General features: G+C 37.2%; 1 protein-coding gene across 1 annotated transcript in view; it reads left to right on the plus strand.

Annotated features, from left to right (window-relative positions):
* LOC150101467 (serine/threonine-protein kinase Genghis Khan-like) overlaps nucleotides 1-27,581 on the plus strand; it is an 896,778-nt gene that overhangs the window by 152,547 nt on the left and 716,650 nt on the right. The window contains 1 exon segment of the mRNA XM_090400803.1: nucleotides 14,679-14,774. Within this exon segment, the coding sequence (XP_090256929.1) occupies nucleotides 14,679-14,774 (96 nt within the window).

Raw genomic sequence — 27,581 nt, forward strand, 5'->3', positions numbered from 1 at the left:
ACAGAAAGTAGTTACAAACAAAGAAACACATTTTTTTTTGCTAAAGGATAAGTATACAATTTTGATTTTATGAAAGTTGTTAGATTCTGGAATGGTGATGTCAGAAAATTCTGAAGGCATCGATTTCAGATCTAACAATATAATGCGGACTGATTGAGGATCTTCATTTGTTTGCCAATGATGCAAATTTGAGAATTATAAGTAGCACTGCTGATGTTACTTCCCTTCATTTGAAGATTTGAATAGACTTTTTACTTGGACAAAGTAGCGAGGTTGTAGTGTTAATATCAATAAGTACAAGGTGTTGCATTTTGGAGTGCAGAAATATAAGGCTGTGTACTATATTGATGGTGCTATACTGCAGGAAGTGGATGAGATGAGAGCTTTGGGAGTACTGGTTGTCAGAAGAAAGTTAGATATTTTGGACACGTTGAAAGGATGGAAGGGGCGTTCTCAGAACACTAATAGCAGGTAAAGTTCCTAGAAAAAGAGGAAGGGATTAGACCATCAATGAGATTGATGGATGGTGTGTGTGCAGTGACTGATCTTCAGAGAGTTGAGGCCTCCAGAAAAGCAAACAACAGGACTACATGGTGAGGCCTGGTGTGGATCACTGAGCATCAGAGTTACCTTAAGGCATCTATGGATGCCCAGTGAACATATAGATATAGAGAGATAGATCGGAGTAATGGTTGACAGTAGACTGAAGTTTAGAGGGCATATTGCTAGTAGTGTTGCAAATGCTGCACACCATGATGCTGCTCTAATATGTAGGGATAAGGAAGTGGTTGTGCCGCTGTATAAAGCACTGGTCAGAGCACACTTGGACTAGTGTGCTCAAATCTGGTCACCTGGTTTTCAATGTGATGTGGAGACATTGGAGAATGTCTAGAGGCAAGTGACTAAGACAATATCACGACTTTGGACTGCTGGCTATGGAGAGAGGTTGAAAAAATGTGGATTGCAGAGTTTGGTGGATAGGAGGAAAAGAGGTGATATGATAGAGACATTTGAGTTAGTGAGAGTTTCATTAAAGTTAATTACTATGGTTATTGTGTAATTTGTTATTTAAAAAGCGTAGAAGGTGAGAGGGAAAAACCAGAGGTCATCCATGGAAGTTATGTAAGATTGTGGTGAAGAGTAGTGTGAGGAGTAGATTTTTTGCATTGAGAATTGTCAGTGAATGGAATGCATTACCAGAATGTGTTGTTAATGCAAGAAGTGTTAAGGATTTTAAGATTCAATATGAGAAATATGTTGTCAGTTGAATGACCCTACCACAATGAATCTGTTATGGAGGGTGCAATAATAATAATAATTCCTTAATCTCATTTCACCATTCATGCTCTCACTACCCTAACAGGCAATGCATTCCACAGTTCAACCATCCACCTTGCAAAAAAAGACCACTCCTCATCCTGTTACTTACCTCCATTCATAACTTCTAGGAATGGCTCCCTTTTCCTTGCTCCTTCCCCTTATTCTACCATATGAAAGAACTTACCAGTGTCAACCCTGTAACCTCTCAACAGTTTAAACGGCTCAGTCGTATCACCTCTCCTTTTTCGATCTACCAATTTGCAAACCCTCAGTCTATCCTCATAATTAACATTGTACAGTCCTGATATAATTTTTGTTATGTGCCCTTGCCCTTTTATTTAAGGTTAATTTATCTCTTTCAAATCCTGGTGATCAACATAGAACTCAGTAATATAGATGTGGTCTGATAAGGTCTTTATACAATGGATTCACCAATCTTCTATCTCTGCTGGTCAGCAGCCATCCCAGTATTACAGCAATATTCTGGGTGGTAACCCAGCAAGAAGATGTCACATAAACTACAAGTTTCTATCAGTCATCACCCCTAGGTTTCCTTGTCTCCTCACTTTCTCTAGTACAGTTCCTCCAACATAGTATGTTAGAGGAACTGTACTGTACTCAGCCTCCCATTGATGGATCCCAATCTTCATGATCTTACATATAAACCTTAGTTGTTTATAAATTTTCCTCCCTTTCCACTTGAACAAATAGCGAATTTGAATAATTCAAATACATCAGAAGTATGGCATCCTCAAAACACTTACCCACAAAGCCTAGGCTAATTGTTCAAATGACACAGCCTCTATTACTGAACTTAGATTCCTTTGCAACGCTCTTTTAGCCACTGGCTGTGATTGTATTAAATAAATAAAATACTGCATGATACCCTCCCCATCTCTCTCTCTCTCTCTCTCTGTCTCTCTCTATCTATCTTGCAACCAACATGCAAGATCACAGCAAAACTATTTACATCCCTTATATTCAGAATATTTCAGAAAAGATCACTAAAATATTCTGCAAACATTCCATTTCAGTTACAATTTGAATTGTTTCTAACTATATAAATTAACTGCTGTGGTCTACCATGTTTATAATTTTGTGCCCTAAGGATGTTGGTTAGAAATTCAGCAAAATATCAGCAAGATCTTCTTTCTTTCTTAATCCTCCACTCTTCTACCTTTTACAGTGTCGAGGTACGTATTCTTGCAATTGCAACCGTACTCAAGGTTAAGGTGATTAGCCCTATGCCTCCTGGTGTGCTATGTGTGCTGTGTGCTATGTCTGTAGGTGTGTGTTTACTGGGCTGGTTGCCTGTTCTGGGGGGGGATGAAAAACCAGAGTTTCTGGGTGAAAAAATCCCCTACATTTTGTAACTCATCTTTTTTTGAAAGAGACCAGAATTGAACCCCGGTCTTTCAGACCAAAGGATTTCTTCTACACTGACTGAGCTATGGAGGCTCATCAGTAAGATCAATAAATAAATAATTTATTTTCCTCTGATGTTGTTTATACCATGAAGCACTGTCATGAATAATAACCAATACCTAAGCCTGTGTATGGATATTTTATAGATATAGACTGTTCACTTTATATCAGATTTTCTCACTGTCTCATAATGCACAGCTCATTACCTTTCAGACATGTATATTACCATGAATTATGTCTGACTAGTTTCAACCTTTGTTGAGGCTTTCATTGGGTCAGTGGTAATGCATAATAGGTCTTCTTTATCCTCAGTATCTTATATCAAATAATTTTAGTTACTATTATCTCCTTTGTTGAGGCTTTCATTGGGTCAGTGGTAATGCATAATAGGTCTCCTTTATCCTCATTATCTTATATCAAATAATTTTAGTTGCTAATATCTCTTCTCTTGTTAACCTTGGGCCACTTTGCTGAAGTTCCTCCCTCTTTTCTTATACCAACCATGTGACTGATAGTTATATCCAAACAGAAAGGAAAACAGAAAGGAAATATTCCACTGAAGAACTTGAGATTATTATTGTTATTGTTATTTTGTGACACCTCCAAGGAATCCAAGAATTTTTTGTTGTTATTATTTTGTGAGGGGGGGGTGGGGGCACTTCATTCCACACAACCCACACCAGATTTTGCTTGTACAAAAGTGATTCCTGAGATTCAGAGAAAAAAGCACAATTTAACTTGCATTCCTTAGAGCACAGAACTTGGTGTTTGACATTAAAGTTGTTGAAATTACTCATTGTCTTTACCTGTTTTTGAAAATTCCAAAAGTACTTGAAAAGTCTTTTATATAGTCTGTTTCTTGTTCTTCGATGTCAGTGATCTAAACTATATATATATATATATATATAATTGCAGAAAGATGACAGTTTTTAGGACTGTAGAAGGATGTGGATTCTCCTCTTTCTCTTGCTTTGAGAGAGAAGCACAGCTCTCCCAAATGAAATCAGCTTTTTTTAACTCAGCTTTTCTCTAAGAGGTATCCCCAAAATTGCTATAGGCCTTTCATTAGTATCAATGGGTATTAATTAATACTAATTAAATTAGTATTAATCAGACCTGGGCAGGTGTGCAGAGTCAAATGTCCCATACATGCTGAGTTTAGTCTTTTTGAGGTTACCACATCATTGATGATGCTGGCAAACTTTTGTGTTGGATTAATTAGTAAACTTTTGTTAGATGGTGTTATCCTAATCTTTAAGGGTTAGGATGACATCTAGACTTAATCTAGACTGAATCTGGATCCTTAAGGTTAGGATGACCTCATCTGCATAAATTATAGTTTTTTCTCTGAATGTTGAATATGCCTAAATCTTGTAGTAAAGGTTCTACTGCTAGTAAGAAAGTAGATGACTTCAAGGACATCCCTATATGACTCCTCTGTGAACTGGCCATTCTAGTGATTGATGTTGTTACATTTTCATAGATTTTAAATATGGCCTTAATGAGTTTAATTCATATTTTGTAAGACTGTAGTATGTGGTATTCGTGCCATACATGCACGCATGTGCGCGCGCACACACACACACACACATGCTGTTGAAGGGTTTATTTAGGTCATTTGGCAGTAGTGCATATAGCTATTGTTTGGGCATTTAGTAAGCAGAGTGATGGTCTCACACTTGTTATTGAAATTCATCCATCACTTAAAATTCATCTACCATCTGAAGTAGGAGATATGTATTGAAGTTTTGATATGATTGCTTCTAGATTGCTGTAAGATTTAGTGATATGAGCTTCTTGGGAAAGAGGAAGTGGTAACGCTATCTTCATCCAAAGGTGGATGATGAAGATAGTGAAGGGTCTGTTAAATGTTTCTATGAGGATAGATTGCAAGTTTGTGGGTCATAAAAGTTGATAGGCTCAAAAAGAGGATATATGATACCAATATAATTTTATAATTTACCAGTATAATTTTATAGGATGAGTACAATATTCCTTGTAAGTTTTGCTGGCCCATATGCACATGAAAAAAAAAAAAATTTGTGCTCAAGTTTCTAGTCTCAGAATCAACGTGTGTGATAGCCTGTGATCACCAGTGAAAGTCACAAGCCACAAATCCTAAAGTAATTCACTTAAATCTGCATAGCTAAAGTCTGCCACCATTTGCATGAGTTCAGTGACTGTACTGTCCAGACAGTGGACACCCTAAACAAATATGCCTCTGCAACTTGCTGATGTCAGCATCAGTTTGCCCACACAGCACAGGCTTAAAGTAACTAATTAGATTGTATTAAGTTGGACTAGAGTAATATTGGAGTGGAGACATTAGAGAAATTACTACTTCAAATAACTGATTGGTATGATTTATCATATAATTCATTTTTATACTATTTTCATAAACTGACTGCAAATTCTGAAAGCAAAATTTTGTGTGTGCAGTTACTAGATATGTGCACTCTTTTTGACCAGTGTGCACATGCAATTCTCCATACACAGCTTAGAAGGGATTGGACTTGTAGAAAAATTTCAATACATAGCAGGGAGTGGGGGGGGAGAGAGGGGGGGAGGTTGTCCATGAAGAGTAAGAGTATTTAGCAAGAATCTGAGGACTAGATTTTTTTGTTTGTAGAATGATGAACAAAATAGGCTTGTTTTTCAGAAAGCATTGGAAGTACAGCGAATAAGCTTAAGTCAAGTATAATGGGAATTATGTGTAATGGTCAATGTGGGCCTCCCTGATCAGTCTTAGAACTCTGTGGAAATAACTGGATACTACTACTAATTATTATTATTATTATTCAGAATCTCTATGGAGTCGCGAGACTCAATACAGGAAGCCTGCTTTGGACAATACACACCACTCCTTAAATCTGTTCACCATCTGCATGTTAGCCATCCTATCATGCTGTGCATTTCTTGTTCCAGTCATCCTCCATACAAAAAAAAACACAAAAAAACTACAGGTATAGCTCAGTTAACGTTACCTCTGGTAACGAAGCCTCGATATAACGAAGTCTGCAATTTCAAGTCCCATTTTACATAAAAATATTAAATTTTTAAGGTCAATGCCCGGCAATCATCTGATTCACAAACGATGGTGACTTATCACATACTCCCAAGCTGTGGGTGTGTCTGTTTTAATTTTGTTTCTCGTTTCATCCCATTAATTTAGTCATCGCTTGCACTTCATAGGGTGTGTTTCAGTGTGGTGCATTGCAATAAATGACGTATGTTCTCTGATAGCATTTTTGTAGATTTTGCAAATATTAATTGATATTTTGTTTTTCTACCCATTTAGTTAAAATGTCAGGATCAAGGAAAAGAAAAGCAGTTTCTTTGAACTAAATTAAATATTGTACAATCTGTTGAAAGGGGTGAAAGAAAATCCGATGTGGCACATTCTTTAGGATTAGTGCAGTCAACTTTAACAACCATACTTAGTCAGTCAGAAAAAAAATAAAACAGTCTGCTCAGAATTGTACAGATCTTACAGCAGCAAAATTAACTTGCTTAATTAGTTCAGTTTTTGAAAAATGGAGATGTTAAATTTGTGGATAGATGACATGTCACAATGTCATATGCCTTTAACTCAAATAGTGATTCAAAAAAAAGCATTGCTTTTGTTTAATCATCTGAAATCTGAACAAACGGAAGAAATTGCAGAAGATTTTGCAGCTTTGCATGGTTGGTTTGAGAAATTTAAAAAATGGGCCAGAATTCATAGTGTAAAATTATCAGGAGAAGCTGCAAGTACAGATGTTGAAGCTGCAAATAAGATTCCAAGGAAATAATTGAACATGAAAAATTTTTACCAAATTTAGTGTTCAGTGTTGACAAACGCAGTTTGTTCTGGACACGGCTACCATCAAAAAGCTTCATTTCTATTGAAGAAAAATCAGCAACTGGGTTCAAAGCAGCCAAAGACTGTTTAACACTACTCTTTGAAGCAAATGCCTCTGGTGATTTTAAATTAAAATTGTTATCAGTTTACCATTTGGAATTTCTGAGGGCATTAAAAGATAACAAAAAACGAATTTACCTATAATATGGAAAGCTAATAGAAAAGCATGGATTACCAAGGAGTTATTTACTGATTAGTTTGTTAACCATTTTTGTCCAGAAGTGAAATGGTATTGTCAAAGAAATAATTTTGAAGAAAAAGCTCTTTTGTTGTTGGACAACGCTCCAGGACATCCTACTGATCCTAATACATTAGATACATGCATTCCTGTCAAAGTTGTCTTTCTTCCAGCAAACACAACTTCCCTGATTCAACTGATGGATCAGGGAGTAATAGCAACATTTAAAGCTTATTATCTTCTTGGTACATTAAGCAATTTAATTGAACTAGAAGATAAAGAACAAATGTCAATGAACTAGAAGATAAAGAACAAATGTCAATTAAAACTTTTTGGAAAAACTACACCATTAAAGATGCAATTGAAAACATTAATAGCTCTTGGAAAGAAGTCACTCAGAAATGCTTAAATGGAGTTTGGTGCAAATTATGACCAGAAATTGTACTAGAAGAAGAAAATGACATTCAAGAGATTAGAAATGAAGTTATCCAGATGGCTCAATCAGTTGGTTTCAAAAATGTCGACGAAGAGGATGTAAGAAATTTATTAAATGCATAAAATGATGGTTTTTCAATGGAAGATTAAGAAAAACTTGTTAACAACAAAGCCAAAGAAAATGAAGACGAAATTAAAGAAGTCTCTACCAAAAAAGTGTTAGCAACCAAAGATTTAAAAAGGTGTTTGAATGACATAGAAAATGTTTTATTTTTTTTCAGTGAAAATGATCCTGATTTAGGAAGAAGTGTTATTGTTAAGCGATCAGTTAAATGCAATAAATCCATATATAGGCATTTGTTAAATGAAAGACATTTCGTTCAACATCAAGCTGGAAACTAATGAATAGAGGAGTACGTCAGGGTTGCCCTCTCCCACCGGTTTTATTTAATATATACATAGATAAAATCATAAAAGAAATGAAGATAACTAATGAAGGAGGATTCAAGATAAACCGTAACACCAGATTAGCTACTCTTCTTTTTGCTGATGACCAAATAATCCTTGGAAACAATGAAGATGAACTACAAAAATCATTATGCAGTCTAAATAATCTGATAAAAACATATGGTATGAAAATATCAAGAGACAAAACAAAAGTCATGACATTCAAGAGATTAGAAATGAAGTTATCTAGATAGCTCATTCAGTTGGTTTCGAAAATGTCGACGAAGAGGATGTAAGAGGATGTAATTGGATTATAATATTCTTATTGGTGCTAATCCAATAAGAAGCAAAATAGTAATAAACAACAAAATAATAGAGCAAGTAAATACATTCAAATATTTAGGTTGTACAATGTCATATGAAAATGAAGCTGATATAGAACCAAAGATATCAAACTTTTTAAAAGTAACAGGCTTTATAAATAGAAATTTTAAATCCATTTATGTACAAAAACACACATGAATAAGAATCTACAATACAGTAGCTAAATCAACCTTACTTTATGACAGTGAGATATGGACAATAAAAAAAGAAGATGAAAGAAGAATTGAATCATCAGAAATAAAATTTCTACACAGAACTGAAGGAGTCACATTAATCGACAAAATGAAAAGCAGCAAAATCAGAAAAAAAAACTTGGAATTACAATCTTCCTAAATGAAACAGTTATTTGCTATAAAGAATAATGGAAAGAACACATACTGAGAATGAACAGAAGCAGAATACCTAAAACAAATTCTAAATTACCACCCAAAAGGTACTCGATGCAGAGGAAGATCCTTAAAAAGATGGAATTGAATCTGGAACAGGCCACTTGGCCTATAAGCCTGGAAAGGAAGAAGAAGAAGTTAAATGAAAGAAAAAAAAAAAAGCATAAACAATCAACTTTAGATTCGTATTTTGAAATGTTGTGATTTTATCTTTGTTTGGTATGTAATATTGACTTTTCATTAATAAAGCTTTTCCATTTTCAAAAAAAAGTCTTTCATTTTCTTTACGTACGAACGTATCCCTGTTACGGCCATAGTATTTTTACCTCTGAGAATGAAGTTTCGCTTAACAAAGTAATTTCATTTAACGCATACTCTTCATAGTCTTCATAATCGAGGCATACCTATACTTCTTTTCAATTTCTTGCAATGGTCTTTTTGTCTTTGTTCTACTATATGAAAATTTTTCTCAGTGTTAGTCTTACAATTACCTCTTACTATCCTCTATCCTCATAACAGATATTGTACAGCCCTGATGTAATTTTCTGTTATCTGCATTTATACTCTTTCTTAGGTTACTTTATTTCTTTCAGATCCTAGTGATCAGATTCAAGTACAGTAAGCTAGATGTTGTCAGATCAGAGCTTAATACAATGGAATCACTACTCTTTTATTCCTACTGACAGAGTATTGCAGCAGTCCTCTGGGTTACCTTTGTCCCCTTTGCAATATGTTTCCTAAACCTCAGCTTTTTTTATCAATCATCACCCCAAGATCCCTTGCCTCCTCCACTTCTTCTAGTATAATTCCACTAATAGAGTATGCATGCTCCTATTGGTGGATCCTGTATTTCAAGACCTTAAATTTAGTTACATTAAACTATTATCCACATTCATTGCCTGTCTGTCCAGCTTTATTAAATCCTCCTGAAGTGCAACCACATAAGCACTGTTACTTATAACCCTTACAAGCTTTATGTCATTTGCAAACAAATGAATGTCTCCTACAGTTTAGTGACAGTATCAGTTACATGAAGGTTAAAGGTTCCCAGCACCCAGCTTCGTGCTGGGACCTTTGTTGTTTACTATTTATGTCAGTGATATGTCAGTCTTTGAACCTTCATAGCTTAGTCAGTATAGATGAAGCCCTTTGGTTAGAAAGACCTGAGTTCGATTCATGTCAGTGATGCAAGGAACCTTCATCTGATCTCTTTCGATGAAAGGTGAGTTAGCTGGTCTCATAGAGGTAGAGGTTTTTTCTTCTGGAAACTCAGGTTTTTCATCCCTCAGAACAGACAAACTGGCCAGTGGAATACATACAATTTGCAGACAAGAATACTTGGGACATAAGGGTAATCGCCTTATCCTCGTATTATGGTTAAGAAATCCAAGGATACTTGGAAGGTTGTGGGTGCTTAAGTGCTCATTAAAGCCACTGATGAATGATGATGATATGTCAGTCTTTATGGAATACTATTTGATCAACTTGATACCCATAAAAAAAAAAAAAAAAAAAATTAAATTCTGCTTTTGAGTTGGAATATTGTAAATCAGAGTAAATGAAAAAAAAAAATTAAATGATATTATTATTATTATTACGGGTATCTCCATGGAGTCAGTAGACTCATCGCGGGAGACCCAAACTAGCAAAACAATATCTGTCATATCTCTTCTTGAATTCATTTACAGACGAAGAGCTCACAACTAAGTCAGGCAATGAATTCCACTCATTCACCACCCTCCAGGCAAAAAACCTTGCTCTGACACCTTTGCTAACCACACTCTTCTTTAATTTCCAGAGATGACCTCTTGTTCTTCCATCACTATCACACAGCTGAAACATTTCCCCTGCATCAATCCTATAAAAACCTTTTAGTAATTTGAATGTTTCTATTATATCCCCTCTTCTTCACCTATCAACCAATCTCTGCAATCCACAAGCTCTCAATCTATCAATGTAGGGAGCATTTTTTATATCACTCACCAACTTGGTCACTCTTCTCTGAACCCTCTCCACAGCCTCCTCATCTCCAAGGAATCCAGGTGACCAGACCTGAGCACAGTAATCCAAATGTGGAAGTATCAATGCTTTATAAAGGGGAATAATAACCTCTTTATCTCTGGATGTCAGTGTGTTCCTCAACAACCAAGTAATCCTATGTGCAATCTTGGACACCTTAGCAATGTGTCCTCTGAACTTCATCTCCCTATCTACCAATACCCCTAAGTCCCTAGCCTCATCAATCTCTTGGAGTACCTTTCCATCGATGTTGTACACAGCTGGTAATCTTTTAATCCCAAAATGCATGACTTTACACTTTTCCACATTGAACTGACATCCATTTTCTTTTGCCCATTTTACCAGCTTATTTAAATCCTCCTGCAAACTTTCAACATCAGCTTGATTTTTTATTGCACTACACAACTTTGCATCATCAGCAAACAACTGAATATCTCCCTTTAAGCCGTTTCCTATATCATTTATATACAAATTAAACAACATTGGCCCAAGCACAGAGCCCTGAGGCACACCACTGGTCACCTGCCTCATTCTGGACTCAGCTCCTCCATACACCACCTTATGGTATCTCTCCCTGAGCCATTCTCCTATCCATATCACCAATTTAATATCCATTCCCATCTGCTCCAATTTGCGTAACAGTGTTCTATGGGGTATCCTGTCAAAAGCCTTAGCAAAATCCAGAAGTACCACTGTGTAGCCAGTTCCTTTGTCCAACTCTGATGTTATTCTATTATGAATAGTTAATAGATTGCTAAGGCAGGATCTACCTTTAACAAAACCATGTTGGCCTCTATAGAGTATCATATCCTGATCCACCCATTCTTGAATTTTGTCTTTAACCAACTTTTCCAATACTTTTACCACTACTCCTGAGATGGTGATTGGTCTGTAATTCAATACCGCAGTTTTAGAGCCACCCTTATGCAAAGGAACCACTTTGCCTAACTTCCACTCCCTAGGGACCATACCAGAGTTCAAACTTAAATTAAATGTCCAGGTAAGAGGGGTTGACAATTCATTTGCACATTCACGCAACACCCGAGCTGATATTCCATCTAAGCCTACCACAGTGTTTGCATTTAAGTTTTGCAATATATTTAATACCTCTGATTCTTTAGCTTCAATTTTCACATTAGGTATTGCTATAGGTATAGAGATATCCTCACTTGGGTGATAGACTTTTGAGAAGTGATCACTCAGTAACTCGACTATTACATCTGATTTTGTCACCTCAATACCATCAGCACCCACTAAGGTTATCCTTCCGAAGTCATTCTTCCTCTTACTTGCCACATAGCGGAAGAACTCTTTGGGATTACCCTTGATCTCTTTGGCTAAGGTCTTCTCATAATCTGATTTAGCTTTTCTTACTATGCTGGTAACCTTCCTAGCTTGAGCCTTGTACTGCTCATGGGTGTCCTGATCACCCTTCTCCTTGTAAATTCTCCATAACATTTTCTTTTTTTGCAGTTCAAGCTTGATACTACTGCTCATCCATCTAATGCCTGCCTTGTTTGACCTCCTGACCATGGGGACACAATCTGATATTGCTTTCCTCAGATACCCCGCTGATTTTATCCCAAGCACTGCTAACATCTTTCCCTTGCAATATGTTCTGCCATGGGATGGCTGCAAGCTCACTCCGAAGCTTGTTATAATTGCCTAACCTGTAGTTCCGTACATACCCCTTCTTAATAGAAAAATCCACAGATTTTGCAACCTCCCAAGTCAATACCACATGATCGCTTTCACCAACTGGAGGTAATGAGGACACCTTACTTATGCATATAACCTCTGAACCAATAACCAGGTCCAACACTCTCACTCCACGTGTCCCTTCAGTTATGTGCTGTTTCAAGTAATTATCTCGTAGAAGATGTATGAACTCCATTTCCTTTTTGCTACGTGATATTTCCTCCTTCCAATTGATATCACCATAATTAAAATCCCCCATAATAATCACTAAGCCTTCACTCATTGCACTAAGTTGCTGATGCATGAATTCAATATCTCCCCCCGTACTCCCTGGCATATAGCAGCATCCAACTGTATATTTGGTTGCGTTGGTCACTATTTCGCACCAGACTGCCTCAAATGAACTCTCATTCACATGTCTATCATCATGATATACTACTTTCTTTGGCTGCAACACATCAGCTATCATCAACAGTACTCCTCCTCCTGTTCTATCTTCTCTATCCTCTCTGAAAATACTGTACCCATCACATTCAATTCCAGTGACCACATCTTCTGCTGACAGCCAAGTTTCACTAATGCCTACAACTTTTGGTGAGATTTCACTGACTAATGCCAAAAATTCTTCTCTCTTATTTCGAATGCTTCTAGCATTGGTATATAAAAATTGCAGATTCCCTGTAGATCTTGTACCGGCTTTAGAACTGATATATAAGTCACTAACTACCGTAGTCCTATGCCGATTTTTATCCCCTCTCTTCTGCAATTTATTCTGCCTATAAGGATCAATAAATACACAATCAGTGCTAAAGTTTCTCTCTCTTACACTCAACCTTTTCAATATTAGTTTCCCTGCCCAATAACTTCAACCTGTTCAGAAAACAATAACTTCTTCAATCGCTTATGTCCTTCCATGTTAAGATGCAGTCCATCTCTAGCATACAACTGCCTTTTTCCTTCAAACACACTCCAAACATCAACAAACTCCAGACCTCTTTTTCTGCACATTCTTGCAATCATATCATTCATTATCATTGCTCGTCTACTTAACTCGTAATTGTCAAAACGAGGTAGCACACACACTATTCTCCCATTGACACTTTTCCTCTTCACAATATCTAATAATGTTCTTAAATCTTTTCCTACCCGATTTATACTACCTCTCAGGTCATTCGTACCCACCATAACTATCATCTTGTCTGTTTCATGCCCTCTCTTTATTGCTAAAGCCACTCTTTCTATGGTCCCATCAGCCAAGCACTCCTCATGCATACCACTCTCCATACCCTTAATCATAGAATCACCATATATTTTACCACTTTTAACTTCATTCAAGTCCACACTCATGGACTCATTCTCTACACTATTCAGCATGACTCTCCCAGCTTCATTACTCAACTCTCTATTACTTACCCCCCCACTCTCACTACATCTCATTTCTTCTAGGCAACTTGTGGTTTTATTATGTTGACTCCCAATCACTCCCATACTATTTATTACTGAATCATTCACCAAAGACTCACCCATATGTAATCCTGTTCTAGTTACTTCAGCTAAAGTAATCTCTATAGTCCTAATTTCTCTGTTTAACACATTAAACTCAGCTTTAACTTCCAGTATCTCCTTACCGATCACTTCCACTTCCTCATGAAGAAGATGAAGGTCATTTTTCATTTTCATAAACTCCCGCCGAAGTTCTTCCGCTACGGTCCCGATGTCAGCTTCCATTCCTAAACGTTCCAGCCTATCCCGACACTTCTCACATACGTCGACATTTTCTTTCTTTTCATTTTGCCAGACCGACCACAGATCCTTCACATTTTTCGGTGCATACATGTAGCAGTTTCCGCAACGCATCCATTGCGAAAAATCTAACGCTGAGCTAGCCTTTCGTGTAGTAGTAGAAGTCCTGCGCGCCGCTGACGTACGTTTCTTGTTGGACGCCATCTTTACACGTTGATATAGTGAAACAAACGGCAGTGAAAACACAATATATACAACACAGTTCTAAACAATAATACCACTGAAGGACACTTGTTTCTAACCGATGCACAATTGCAGCACAATTTGTGACAAAAAGCCACACTATATTTAACTTTAAAAACAAGTTTTCTAGACTAGCTAAACTCGACCGCCACATTTACTAAGGACACTAGGTATATCTAGGTATATCTTTAAGTTTTTTTTTTTCATAGGGTAACTGCCTATGCAGATATTTTGTGGTTACCTTAACAGGAAAAAATGCACTTTTGTATGTCCTTCAGACAGGTGAATCATCTGAGATGAAGTTTCTAGTTTATAATAATAAATTTTTACATTTTACAAATTATCCTTTTTTATGTGTATAGTAATAACATATCATATAAATGTTATGCTGATATATCAGCGGTAAAGAAATATTAGTAGTTCTGAACTTAACCATTACCAATTGTTTTACATAGCAATATCACTGTGATGAATCCTACTAATTGAGGATTTTTTTTAGACTGCTTGTTTTCAAGAAGAACGAGAAGTTTTAGTGTATGGAGATAGGAGGTGGATTACTAATCTTCATTACTCCTTCCAGGATGAAATCAACTTAGTATGTAATTAGTTCTTACTAAATAGAAACAGTTATAAACTTACATCATCTCTGTTATGAATCTTAATTATCTGTAATTTTCTTAATTTTTTGCAAATTTATTTTTCTTTTATGGAAACTGATAAACTCAAATGCACCAAATTTCAAATTTCATACACTAAATGGGATGATCTCCATGACTTCTACTTCTCTTTTTGTGCTCCACTTACTGCTTGAGTTTTCCTGATCCAAACAGCTGCTCATACCAAATAACAGAATCATCCTCACAGGCCTCACAATCCAAGCCTTGATTCTCAAAAAAAAAAGTGTGTCGACACAGTACAAGGAGAAAAAAAAATCAGCACGCCATGAGTGGCTTAAGACCAAAATTGGATCTGCTCACACTGCCTATATTGCAGTTCACAACATCTGGTTTTTGAAATTTAGGTTTCTTTAATAAATGGTAGATGGAAATCTTAGGACTGCTTGAAGAGAAACTAGGATGATGTAACAATGTCATTTTAGGGATCTGTTAACTAAAGATGAAAGCCATAGTGAAATAAACTGGAATGAATACAGTGATGGATAATAAGGAAATAAGTCTGTAGAGATTAAAGAAGCATCAAGGAAAGTGAAGAATGAAAAATCCCCTGGGTTAGATGATTTGCATGTTGAGCTAATTAGTTTCTGGTAGTGCAGAATTGAAATGGTTCTGTGATATCTTTACATTGATTTTGAGGAAAAACATGATGCTTGATGATTGGATCCAATATATATATATGAGGTGACAGAGACTGATGTGAGTATTGAGGTAGATGAACAGAAGGTGCTCAGTATATTAAAAAATATCAATGTGAATACAGCATTGGGCCTAGATGGTATTATTATTATCATCCCAAGACCCCATGGAGTCACATGGACTCATCTAGGAGGTTCCTTTTCTCATACACAGCTCATTATACCACACCTTAAACACATTCAAATTCTTTGCAGACACCATGCTCTCAGGCAATGCAATGCATTCACAACTCTCCATGCAAAAACCTGCTTCTCACACCCTCAGATTGCTCTCCCAATCTCCCACCATTTTATGAAAATCTCTTCAACTTTAATCTTATAACAATCCCTTACTAACTGTACATCACTATCATATCATCCTCTTTCTCCTATTCACTTGACTCTGCAAATTGCATCATCTCAATCTTTCTTCATATTCAGTATTCCGCACTTGAAACTATCTTAGTCAATCGCCTCTGGACCCTTTCCAATATCTCTTCATCCTTTTGAAAGCCAGGTGACCAAATCTGTGCACCGTGGCCTAATGTGGTCCATATGTGGCCTAATCAGAGCCTTATATAGGGTGTTTCAAAAGGGTATACAACTTTGCAGGAGAACAAAGAATAACTTGGAAGGACGTACAAAAATTGAGTGATTATCATAATGTAGTGAAACGCATCAATTTATGGTCACGTAACTTTATTATCAAATGACAACACTAGATGGCATGATACCTCACACCATTTGAAAATGACAACTTTCGATGGTGCAGAGCGAGTACATTGTGTGTTTTGGTTTGAGGAAATGAAGAGTGTAACACAAGTTCAGAGGAATTTCCACATGCAATATAGCAACAAACCTCCTAGTAGATGCACAATCTCCATGCAGCATAAGAATTTTGTGGAAACAGGCTGTTCTGTGCATCATCCAAGGTCAACAGAAAGGCCGCATGCTGTTGTGGAAAATGTTCAAACAAGTTTCCAGAGAAGCCCTGGAAAGCCAACCAGACGGGTGGTGTCTTGTCAAATTGGAATTCCACATGTGACTATGTGGTGTGTTTTATAACACTGTCTATATTTAAGGCCCTACTAATTTGAAGATAAGAAGATATACCAGGATTTCTGTACAGAAATGATCAGTAGGACAGAATAAAATGAGGATTTTTTGGATGTGATCATTTTCAGTGACAAGTGCACTTTTCATGTAAGTGGCCAAGTAAACACAACTGCAGAATTTCGGGAAGCAAAAATCCACATGGCATTGTACAACATGTTTGCAGCACCCCAAAGGCTAACGTTTTTTTGTGCCATAAGCAAGAAGAAAGTGCACAGATCCTTCTTTTTTTGGAATCTACCATTATTAGTGGTGTGTATCTGGACATGCTACAAGGGTACCTAATACTACAATTAGGCAACGATGATCATGATGGATGCTTACATTTCCAGCAAGACAGAGGATCTCCTCATTTCCTGACAGGCGTGAGGTCGTATCTCGACATCCGTTTTCCAGGCAGATGGATTGGTAGAAGGATGCCTGTAGTATGGCCACCACATTCCCCTGACCTTATACCATTAGATTTTTTCTTGTGGAGTTTTGTGAAAAATCAAGTGTTTGTACCACCACTAGCAACCAATTTGGTGAGCTGTGTTCCAGAATTACTGCCGCCATTTCTGAAGTTACTCAAGACTCTGCCATATGTGGCATGAAATTGATTACAGATGGGATGTATGCAGAATTACTAGAGGCAGTCATATCGAACTTTAACTGTCTATGTTGAAACTTCAAGTGTTGTGCTTGGTAATAAAAATTGTTCATCTATCATTATTTACCTTCTATTGTCAATCAGAGTTCTATATCTACAACACTGACTGGAGGACACTGACTTGCAGAATCTCCTTACTTTTACAAGTCAGTGTCCTCCACATCGTTCCCAGAATTCGTTGTGTTGTCCTCTAAATTTCTGATCCTTATCCACCATCAGCTCAAGATCTCTTATTTCCTCCACCTGCAACAATATATCCCACATCCCATCTTTGTTTTCCAAATTTTAAAACCTCACATTTTGCAACATTAAACTAGCATCCCCACTCACATGCCCATTCACTCAGACTATTCGGATCTTCTTGTAAGGCCAGAACATCTGCTCTACTCCTTATAGTTTGTTCCAACTTTGCAGCATCTGCAAATAACTGAATATCCCCATTCAAATCTTCTCCAATATCATTGACATACAGGTTAAACAGCAAAAACAGACTTCTGAGGCACACCACTAGTGACTTTCTTCTTTTGGGATATTGCTCCCCAATACACAACTTGTACATACCTATCAGACAGCCAATCTCCAACCCAATTCACTAGTCTAATATCCAAACTCCATCTGCTCTAGTTTGACTATCAGCTTATCATGCAGTAATCTATCTAAAGCCTTTGCAAAGTCTAAGTATACTACTGTGTATCCATCTCCTGGATCCAATGCTGCTGTCACCTTATTATAATAAAGTGACAGCAGCATTCCACTCCTTTTGGAACTTGACCCAATGTAAGACCCTATTAAGCAAATATGTCAAAGCAAAATGTCAACTTCCTGGCACATTCCTTCAAAATACTTGGTGATATATTATAAGTCCCATAGCCTTATTAATATCTAGTTTGCTTAATTCCCCTATATCTCTTCCTCACTCAGTCTCTTCTCCTCTATGATTTGACCACATGTTGACTACCATGCATAGATTTGAGCATCTCCGTTTCTTGGGGATCACGAGGTGATGGAGAAGATTCAGCGATGAATGACCAGGCTGGTGGAATGTTCCCTATGAGGATCTGGGTTGCAGAATTTAGCTATCAGGCAGAGGGGGGGGGATATGATGGAAACTTATAAGTTACTAAAGTCACTATAAGATTGGCACAGAAGCAATTTTTCAATATGTTGGGAGTAGGAAAAAAAACAAGGGGTCACACTTGGAATTTGTCTAAGAGTGTGGTTAGTAATGGTGTTCAGACTAAGTTCTTTTCTTGGAGATTGGTAAATGAGTGGAATGGATTGCTAGAGGTGGTTGTGAGCATCCCAACAGTTAATAGGTTTAAGGAGATGTGTGTGATAGGTATTGTGTTAATGGATTGAGTGTGCCTCCTGCAGTGAGTCTTTTGATCCCAAGGAGTGCCCATATAAATAATAATAATAAATGTGGATATAAGGAGGCTGATAATGGAAAGGATAATGAGAAAGGAGAAACAATAATATGACTTTAAATTTTTCAGGAATTGACAGTGTATACTAAAATATTAATTAAAAAACTTTAATCAATACCTTCTGATATTTCGGCACTGTTACATTGCTATTTTCTGGGAACATAAAACTATGATATGTGCATGCAAGCACTAATAGTGAGCAAATGAGGCTGAAGAACACAACCAGCATTGGTCTTAAAGTCCTAAAGCTGCCCCCAGTGGACTAAATCTTGGCTGTTCAGCTGATGTTCTAAGGATGCAAGCTTCCGAAATTTGGAGCAGTCTCGTGCATCCAAATTTGTTGAGATTTGGGAAGTTTTTTAGAGCTGAGGCTGATTCCAGGAACAATCTTTCATATTTATATTTGCTACGGTGTAGTAAAGTGGCTTTCTTCCAGAGTATTCTGTGGTGGATATCTAGTGCATGGTTTGCAAATCCTGAGTGGCTGTATTGGTGAAATCGGATGTAGTCTTTGTGTTCAGATAATATCAGGTGTCCCGCCTGTTTGGCCATAGTAGGGCAGTTTACAGCTGCAAAGGTCTGGGTATACTCCAGGTAGGTCTAAGGAAAGTGGCTGGTTTTTGGTCAAGCAGATAAGGGATGCCAATTTCTTATGTTGTTTGCAACAGGTAATCAAGTCATATTTTTTTAGGATTTTTGCGAGCTTTTCAGATGTGCCCCGGATATAAGGAATGGTGATAAATTTAGTGTAATCTCTGTTAAGAAGGGGAGGGGTTAACTGGTTTTAATATTTTCTGGATAAATTGAGGGTCGTAGCCATTGGTTAAGAAGGTGTTAAGGATATGGTTAAGTTCAATAGTTAGGGCATTGTTGTCTGAACAGATTAATTTAGCCCTGTTATATAAGGGTTTTATAATCCCATATTGTTATAAGTGAGGGGGGGGAATTTGCTGGTGAATGCATCTTCCTGTATGGGTCGGTTTTCTGTAAACAGGGATCCATCAGGCTGGCATGTAATCAGAGTATCTAGAAATGGGAGCGGGGAGCAGTTGTTGTTTTCTTTTTTCAAGGAGAACTGGATTCTGGGGTGTTGATTGTTTAAGTGTGTTAAGATGCGGAGTGTGTCTAAGCCATGGGGCCAAATAGAGAACACATCATCCACTGAGCATAGCCAGACAGTGGGTTTTTGTTGGGCTGAGTTTAAGACTTTTTCTTCAAAAGTCTCCATAAAGACATTTGCAAGGGGTGGAGAGAGTGGAGAACCCATGGCTATATCCTCTATCTGTTTGTAGAATTTTCCCTACCAAACGAAATAGCCTGAATTCATGGTAAACTGAAATAGGGCTGAGATATTGGGAAGAAATTTGGCTTGGATGAGATCTAAGGTATCCTAGAGTAGGGCATTTGTGAATAAGAGGAGATATCAAAACTGACCGTTATGTTAGCGTGTTGGAGTGAGAGGTTCTCTATACTGGCTTTAAAGTGGGCTGAATTTTTTATGTGATGGTGTGTGTTGCCAGTATAATGTGTGAGCACTTTGGCTAAATATTTGGCTAATTTGTATGTGGGAGAATATCAATGCCATCCACAATGGGATGTAATGGCACATTATGCTTATGGATTTTTGGTAGCATATATATTTGGGGGGGGGTCTAGAGTTGAAAGGTTTTAGTCTGCTAGTCACTTCCTCAGGCCAAGAAGTAACCTTCTTAAGGAGCCTTTGGAGTGTTCTGATTTGGGAGCTGGTGGGATCGTATTCAGTGGGGAGGTAGGTAGAATGATCTAATGGTAAGGTTGAAAGCTTACTTGTGTAGTCCATTTGATTGAGAATTACAGTGGCATTTCCCTTATCCACTGTGGTTCTCAACCAAATGGACTGCTTTCAACTTTACTGTTAGATCGTTCTACCTACTTCCCTATTGAATACGATCCCACCAGATCAGAACACTCCAAAGGCTCCTTAAGAAGGTTACTTCTTGGCCTGAGGAAGTGACTAGCAGACTAAAACCTTTCAACTTTAGACCCCCCCCCCCCGAATATATGTACTACCAAAAATTCATAAGCAGAATGTGCCATTACATCCCATTGTGGATGGCATTGATATTCCCCTGCATACAAATTAACCAAACATTTAGCCAAAGTGTTCACACATTATACTGGCAACACACCACATAAAATATTCAGCCCACTTTAAAGCCAGTATAGAGAACCTCTCACTCCAACATACTAACATAATGGTCAGTTTTGATATCTCTTCCTTATTCACAAATACCCTACTCTAGGATACCTTAGATCTCATCCAAGTTGAATTTCCTCCTGATATCTCAGCCCTATTTCAGTTCACCATGAACTCAGGCTGTTTTGTTTGGCAGGGAAAATTCTACAAACAGATAGAGGGTAAGCTTCCCCCCCCCCTCCCCCAGCAAACATCTTTATGGAGACTTTTGAAGAAAAAGCCTTAAACTCAGCCCCACAAAAACCTACTGTCTGGCTATGCTGGGTGTTCTCTATTTGGCTACATGGTTTAGACACACACTCCACAACTTCCTAACACACTTAAACAATCAACACCCCAGAATCCAGTTCACCTTGGAAGAAGAAAACAACAACAGTCTCCCTTTTCTAGACATTCTGATTACACGCCATCCTGATGGATCCCTGTCCCTGGCTTGATATCTGTTTACAGAAAACCAACCCATACAGGTAGATACATTCACCAACAATTACCCCCCCTCCCCCCACAACAATGCCCTAACTATTGAACTTAACCATATCCTTAACACCTTCTTAGCCAATGCCAACCCCCAAAAAACATTAAAACCAGTTAACACCCCCCCTCCCCCTTTCTTAACAGAGATTACACTAAATCTATCACCATTCCTTATATCTGGGACATGTCTGAAAAGCTCACAAAAATCCTAAAAAAATATGACTTGACTACCTGTTATAAACTACATAAGAAATTGGCATCTGTTATCTGCTCCACCAAAGACCAGACACTTCCTCTAGACCAGTGTTCTTCAACCTGTGGTGGCAGTCCGCAAAAAATTTCCAAAAATTTTTTTCGTCTCTCAGAAACAAAGGTCTAGCAGCGCATATCAAATTTTCTAACCTCTAAGCAGCATCAGATGTCGCACTAGCTAAAAATTGTAATTTTATAATATTGAATTTAATAAGTAAATACTGTCTACATAGGTTTATGTTTCTGTCTTAGCCGTCATCCGGTCCGCAAAATATTTCTCCTATATTCCTATATTCCCCAGTCCACAGGTGTAAAAAGATTGAAGAACGCTGCTCTAGACCTACCTGGAGTATACCCAGTCTCCCTTGCAGCACTAAAAAACTTCTAAAATTTCAACAAATTTGGGTACATGAGACTGCCCCAAATTTGGGAAGCTTGCATCCTTAAAACATTGGCTCAACAGCCAAGACAACCCAATTTAGCCCACTGGGGGGGGGGGGCACCTTTAGGACTCTAGGAGCAATGCTAGTTGCCTTCTTCAACCTCATTTGCTCGTTGTTAGTGCCTACATGCACATATCATAGTTTTATGTTCCCAAAAGATGGCACCAAAATATAGGAAGGTATTCATTAAATTTTTTAAATTCATATTTTAGTCATGTGTAACCAACATATAAGTTTATCTACAAGAAGAAAGGATAATAGCATCAAGAATAAAATATAAAATAAAGGAGTGTCTAAGAAAAGAGCAGTTTTATTTTAGATAATGGTGATCAGTTGTTGATTTGATTTTTGCTATACAGGAAATGATGGAGAGGCATTGGGACTTTGGAAAAAGCCTGTTTGTGGAATTTCTCGATTTGGAAAAGCCTTTGATTGGGTTGGGTTCAAATGGGAAAAATCTTGGAAAATTTGGTAAAGATAGGCAGAGAAAAGGAGAAATAGTAATGATAAAGAATATGAATGTTAAGTGATGACAGAGCTGTGACAAGGAATTGTCTTATCTCCATTGCTGTTTTGTGGTGAGAAATAGTGTCCTAGATATATTTAATGACCCATTAAATATATGTTTATTGATGTTTGCTGATGATGTGGTGATTTGGGAACATTTAGAAGAGCTGCAGAACTAATGGAACAGTGTGATAGAATTATATATTATCTATTAATAGCAGGAAGAGTTAAAGCATGGTTTTAGAAGAAATCGTAGAGGAAATGTACATGTTAATGGTGTTAGACTCAGTGGACAAGTCTTGAAGATTAGTGAGCACTTCAGATATCTGGGAATCATATCTTATAGTGATGGAACTTTAGACTAGTAGGTAATGAGGTGGATTTCACTGGGCCATACTTTTTTTTATCGGTGTAATTGATAAACTTTGAGATGGTGAGGCACATTTAGTTAAAAGAATATACCGTTTTGTCCATCTTGACTTATGTAGCACAGACATGCACATAATAGACATAAGTATAATATAAATGATTCAGTGCCCAACCATTTAATATCATGACCATTCAAGTATATGCACCCACTGCAGAGAGTGCAGATGAAAACATTGAGAGATTTTACAGGGATCTACAACTAGAAATTGATGAGGTGCTGAAGCAGGATATACTCATCATTGGAGGAGACTGGAATGCAAAAATTGGCAAAAATAACACAGGATGGGAAAAGGTTATGGGAAAATTTGGATATGGAGAAAGAAATGAACGTGGAGAGATGCTTCTGGAATTTGCCACGGATAACAACCTGATTTGCAATACCAAATTCCAACAAAAAGATTGTCATAAATGGACATGGTGCTCCTTCAATGGGAAACACAGGAATATGATTGACCTGATATTAATAGACCAGAAATGGAGAACCTCAGTTCAATAGTGCAGATCATTCCAAGGAGCTGATATTGATTCGGACCACAGCTTAGTGATTGCGAATATAAAACTGAAACAGAAGTACAAAGGAAAGTTCCAAAAAAGCTAGAGACATCTCAAAACTAAATGAAGACAGGCTAAGAACAGCATATCAGAACATATTGGAAACTAAGCTTAAGACCCCAAGTGAAAAACAAAATATAAATACAAGAGCAGAACGACTGACTACAGTGCTAAAAAAAGCAGTAGAGGAATTAATTCCTGAAAGAGAAAAGATCAACAAGAGATGGATAACTTAGGAAAAATTGGTACAAGAGAAAAGAGAACTGAAACTTTAAAGAGATAATTCAGAGGCAGCAGATGAGACGAGTTAGGCAGCAATGAAGTATAGAAAGCAGCAAGATCTGATAAAACCAAATGGTTGGAGGACCAATGCAAAGACATTGAACAGTACTATGGAGAACACAAAATTAGAGAGGTCTAAAACTTATAAGAAATGTCAATAGGAAGTGGCGAACAAGATCAGTAGCAGTCGAAGATGAAGATGTTAAAGTATTAATGGACAAGACCGAAATCATACACAGATGGACAAGATATTGCAGCGAACTATATAAAAATCAACTAAATAATACTGCAACAGAAGTAATCAAAGAACTAGAAGCAATCTCTCCACCAGCAGAGATCTTTGAAAATGACATCTTGGAAGAGGAGGTGAATAAGGCTATAAAGCATCTCAAGAAGAGTCCTGGAGATGACAACATAATAGGCGAGATGCTAAAATATGGGGGGAGAATCAGTTGTAAAAGAAGTGCATAAGCTATGTAATGAAATATGGAGATCAGGGTATGCCCCCAAAGAGTGGAAAAATTGGTCTTGGTTGTTTTTCATAAAAAAGGCAGTGCTTTTAGAATGCGCCAATTACAGGACTATTGCATTAATGAGTCATTTTGGCAAAGTGCTGATGAAAATACTAACAGAATGCCTGAAGAGTCATATGGAGGCACATCTTCCTGATGAGTAAGCCAGATTTTGAAAAGATCGAAGTACAGTGCAACAAATACTCGCACTAAGACTAATAGCAGAGAAAGCTCGAAGAAAGAACAAAAAAAAAGATATACTGCTGTTTCATGGATTTCCAAAAAGCATTTGATAATATTGACCAAAATATAACATGGGCTGTCTTTGAATCCCATGATGTGGACAATAAATTGATCTGCCTGCTGAAAGATATAAACAGCTAAGCACAAGCAAAAATCAGGATAGCAGGTGTGACTGGAGATTGGTTTGCCACTAGTCAAGGCACAAGACAAGGGGACCCAATATCACCAGTCATCTTCATCACACATCTGGGAAGAACGCTAGATAAGATTAAAGAAGAAGATGGAGGCATTTTAATAAATGGCATGAGAATAAACTACCCCTGCTTTGCAGATGACATTGTCCTGATTGAAGAAGATGCAGCAAGGCTGAAACAGACATTGCAAACACTATACACAGAAGGAAAAAGATATGTACTAAATGTCAACTTTAAAAAAAAAAACAATGATATTTTGATAACAGGAGTTACTGAACAGAGTTACCATAAACAGATTTCAACTGGAAAATGTGGACCACTTCACATATCTTGGATGCCACATGACACATGACTTGGACCCTAAAAAAGAGATAAAAATTTGAATAACCAGAGCAACAACTATTTTAAAAGCCATGGACAAAATATGGAAGAGCCGAGCTATAAAGATGCAAACTAAACTGTGCATCGTCGAAACTGTATCTTCAGCAGCATGCCCAATGGATGTGAGGCCTGGGTACTCTGAGAGAATCTGAAAGGAGGATATTAGTATCTGAGAGGAAGTGCTATAGAAAGATGTTGAGAATAAGCTGGATTCAGAAACTGAACAATGAGGAAATCTACAGACGAATATAACCAAAAGAAAACCTGATCCAGAAAATAATCAAAAGAAAACTACATCTCTTTGGCCATATATGTGGAATGAACGATGAGAGGAAAATAAAAATGCTGCTGTTTGGAATGATTGAAGGAAAGAACAAAAAAGAAGACCAAAAGAGAATGGGGTGATGACATTGTCAAATGGTGAGGAAACTCTATACATGAATTGAGTCATCTTGCACAAAATAGAATGCAATGGAAGAATCATATCAAGATGGTATCAGACACCTATGAGCATTGGACCCATGTTGATGATGATGATGATAATATAAGCAATGAAAATTAAATTTTTAAAGACAGTGTTGGCAAAAACAAGGAAAGATAGAATAAAAAATGTGGATATTCGGATTGGTTTGGGACTAGAAAGTGTTGAAGAAGTGCTTTTGAACTCTTGCTTGAAGTAGTTTGTATATATAATAAGAATGAATGTAGAAAGAATACCTAAAAGAATGTATGAAATGAAATTTGAGGGGAAGAGACCAAGAGGAAGACTATGGAAAAGATGATGGATTGAACAGATATGAGATCTAGAATAAAGAAACCTGAACTGAACCAGTGTTCACAAAGAAAAATTAATTTGGGATAGAAAGAAATGGAAAGCTTTGATCTGTCTGACCAGTTATAGATAAAGAAGTGTTAATCCTATTTTCACAATTCTTCTATATCTACCATTGTGTATCCAAAACAATTGGTCTGTTTGTGGTTAGCGTATCCTCTCTCCAGCCAAAAGGCTGCGGGTTCGAATCCTGCCATGGGCATGGTTGTTTGTTTGTGAAAAATACTAGTGACGATGATGGGTGGTAGATGGCATTGGTGTAGATGACGATAGTAGTTGTGGAGAAGTTGAAGTTGGTGGAGACAGAGAGTTGTAGAGCAGGTGATCTCTCTAGATGAGTCTTTGGACTCCCTGGAGGTGTTATGTAGTAATAATAATAATAATAATATTTTTGAGTGGCAACAGACTTAGTTTCCCATAGAAAAACTGAGTTGTTTAAATGAGATTAACTTACTTCTCATTTGAAAAGCTTTTATAAGTTTTTATATGCCAGAGGTGGCTGTGAACACCCTGACAGTAAATAGGTTTAAGGAGATGTATAATAGGTATTGTGCTAATGAGTAGAGTGGGCCTCCTGCTAGAGTCTTTTGACTCCATGCAATGCCTATATAAATAATATTAGTAATAAATGTCCTTCACATCCCACACAACATTTGAATACAGATATTCACATCCAAAAAGTTATATTTAATACTTCTTTATACGAGGGTAGCTGAAAAGTTCTCGGCCTAACAATGAAAAAAAGAATTTATAATTTCACAGTTATTTTTATTTTTCAACATAACCTCCCTTAAGACTAATACATTTATTTCAGCAATGCTCCAATGCAATTAGCCCATCCCTGTAGTGGTTCTCAGTAAGATCTGCAAAATACCCCTTTACAGCTGCAATCACCTCTTGATTCGAAGAAAAACACTGACCATAAGGAAGTGTTTTTGTTTTGGGAAGAGATAGAAGTCAAGGGAGCCAAATCTGGGGAATAGGGTGGATGTTCCAACAATTCATAGTGCAGATCCCTTAATTTTTCCATTGCCAAAACACCTTTGTGAGCAGGTGCATTGTCCTGATGAAAACTAATTTTTATTCTTCTGCAAAAACTGGGTCTTTTCTCATGAATTATTTCATCTAGTCTGGTTAAAAGATTGGAATAATATTCTGCGGTTATTGTTTTACCCTTTTCAAGATAATTAATAAACAAAATGCCTTTTAGCATCCCAAAACACTGATGCCATGACCTATCCTGCTGTTTGAACCTGCTTTGTCTTCTTTGGCACTAATGGCTTCTGTCCACTGTTTTAACTGTTGTTTGGATTCTGGTGTAATGGTGAATCCAAGTCTCATCCATAGTAATAAATCAATGCACAAAATCTATTTTATTCTTGTTAAAACTCTCCAAGCACTTTTCAGAGATTTACACGCGAGTGTGTTTTTGATCTGCTGTGAGCAAGTGCATCACCATCTTGAGTAAAGCTTTTTCATTTGCATTCTTCATGCAAAATATATTCTACGCGTTCTTTTGAAATGC

This window comes from Typopeltis vanoorti, chromosome 11 (genome assembly GCF_054136105.1).
Source record: "Typopeltis vanoorti isolate ZY-2024b chromosome 11, IOZ_Tvanoo_1.0, whole genome shotgun sequence".
Taxonomy (NCBI): Eukaryota; Metazoa; Arthropoda; class Arachnida; order Uropygi; family Thelyphonidae; genus Typopeltis; species Typopeltis vanoorti.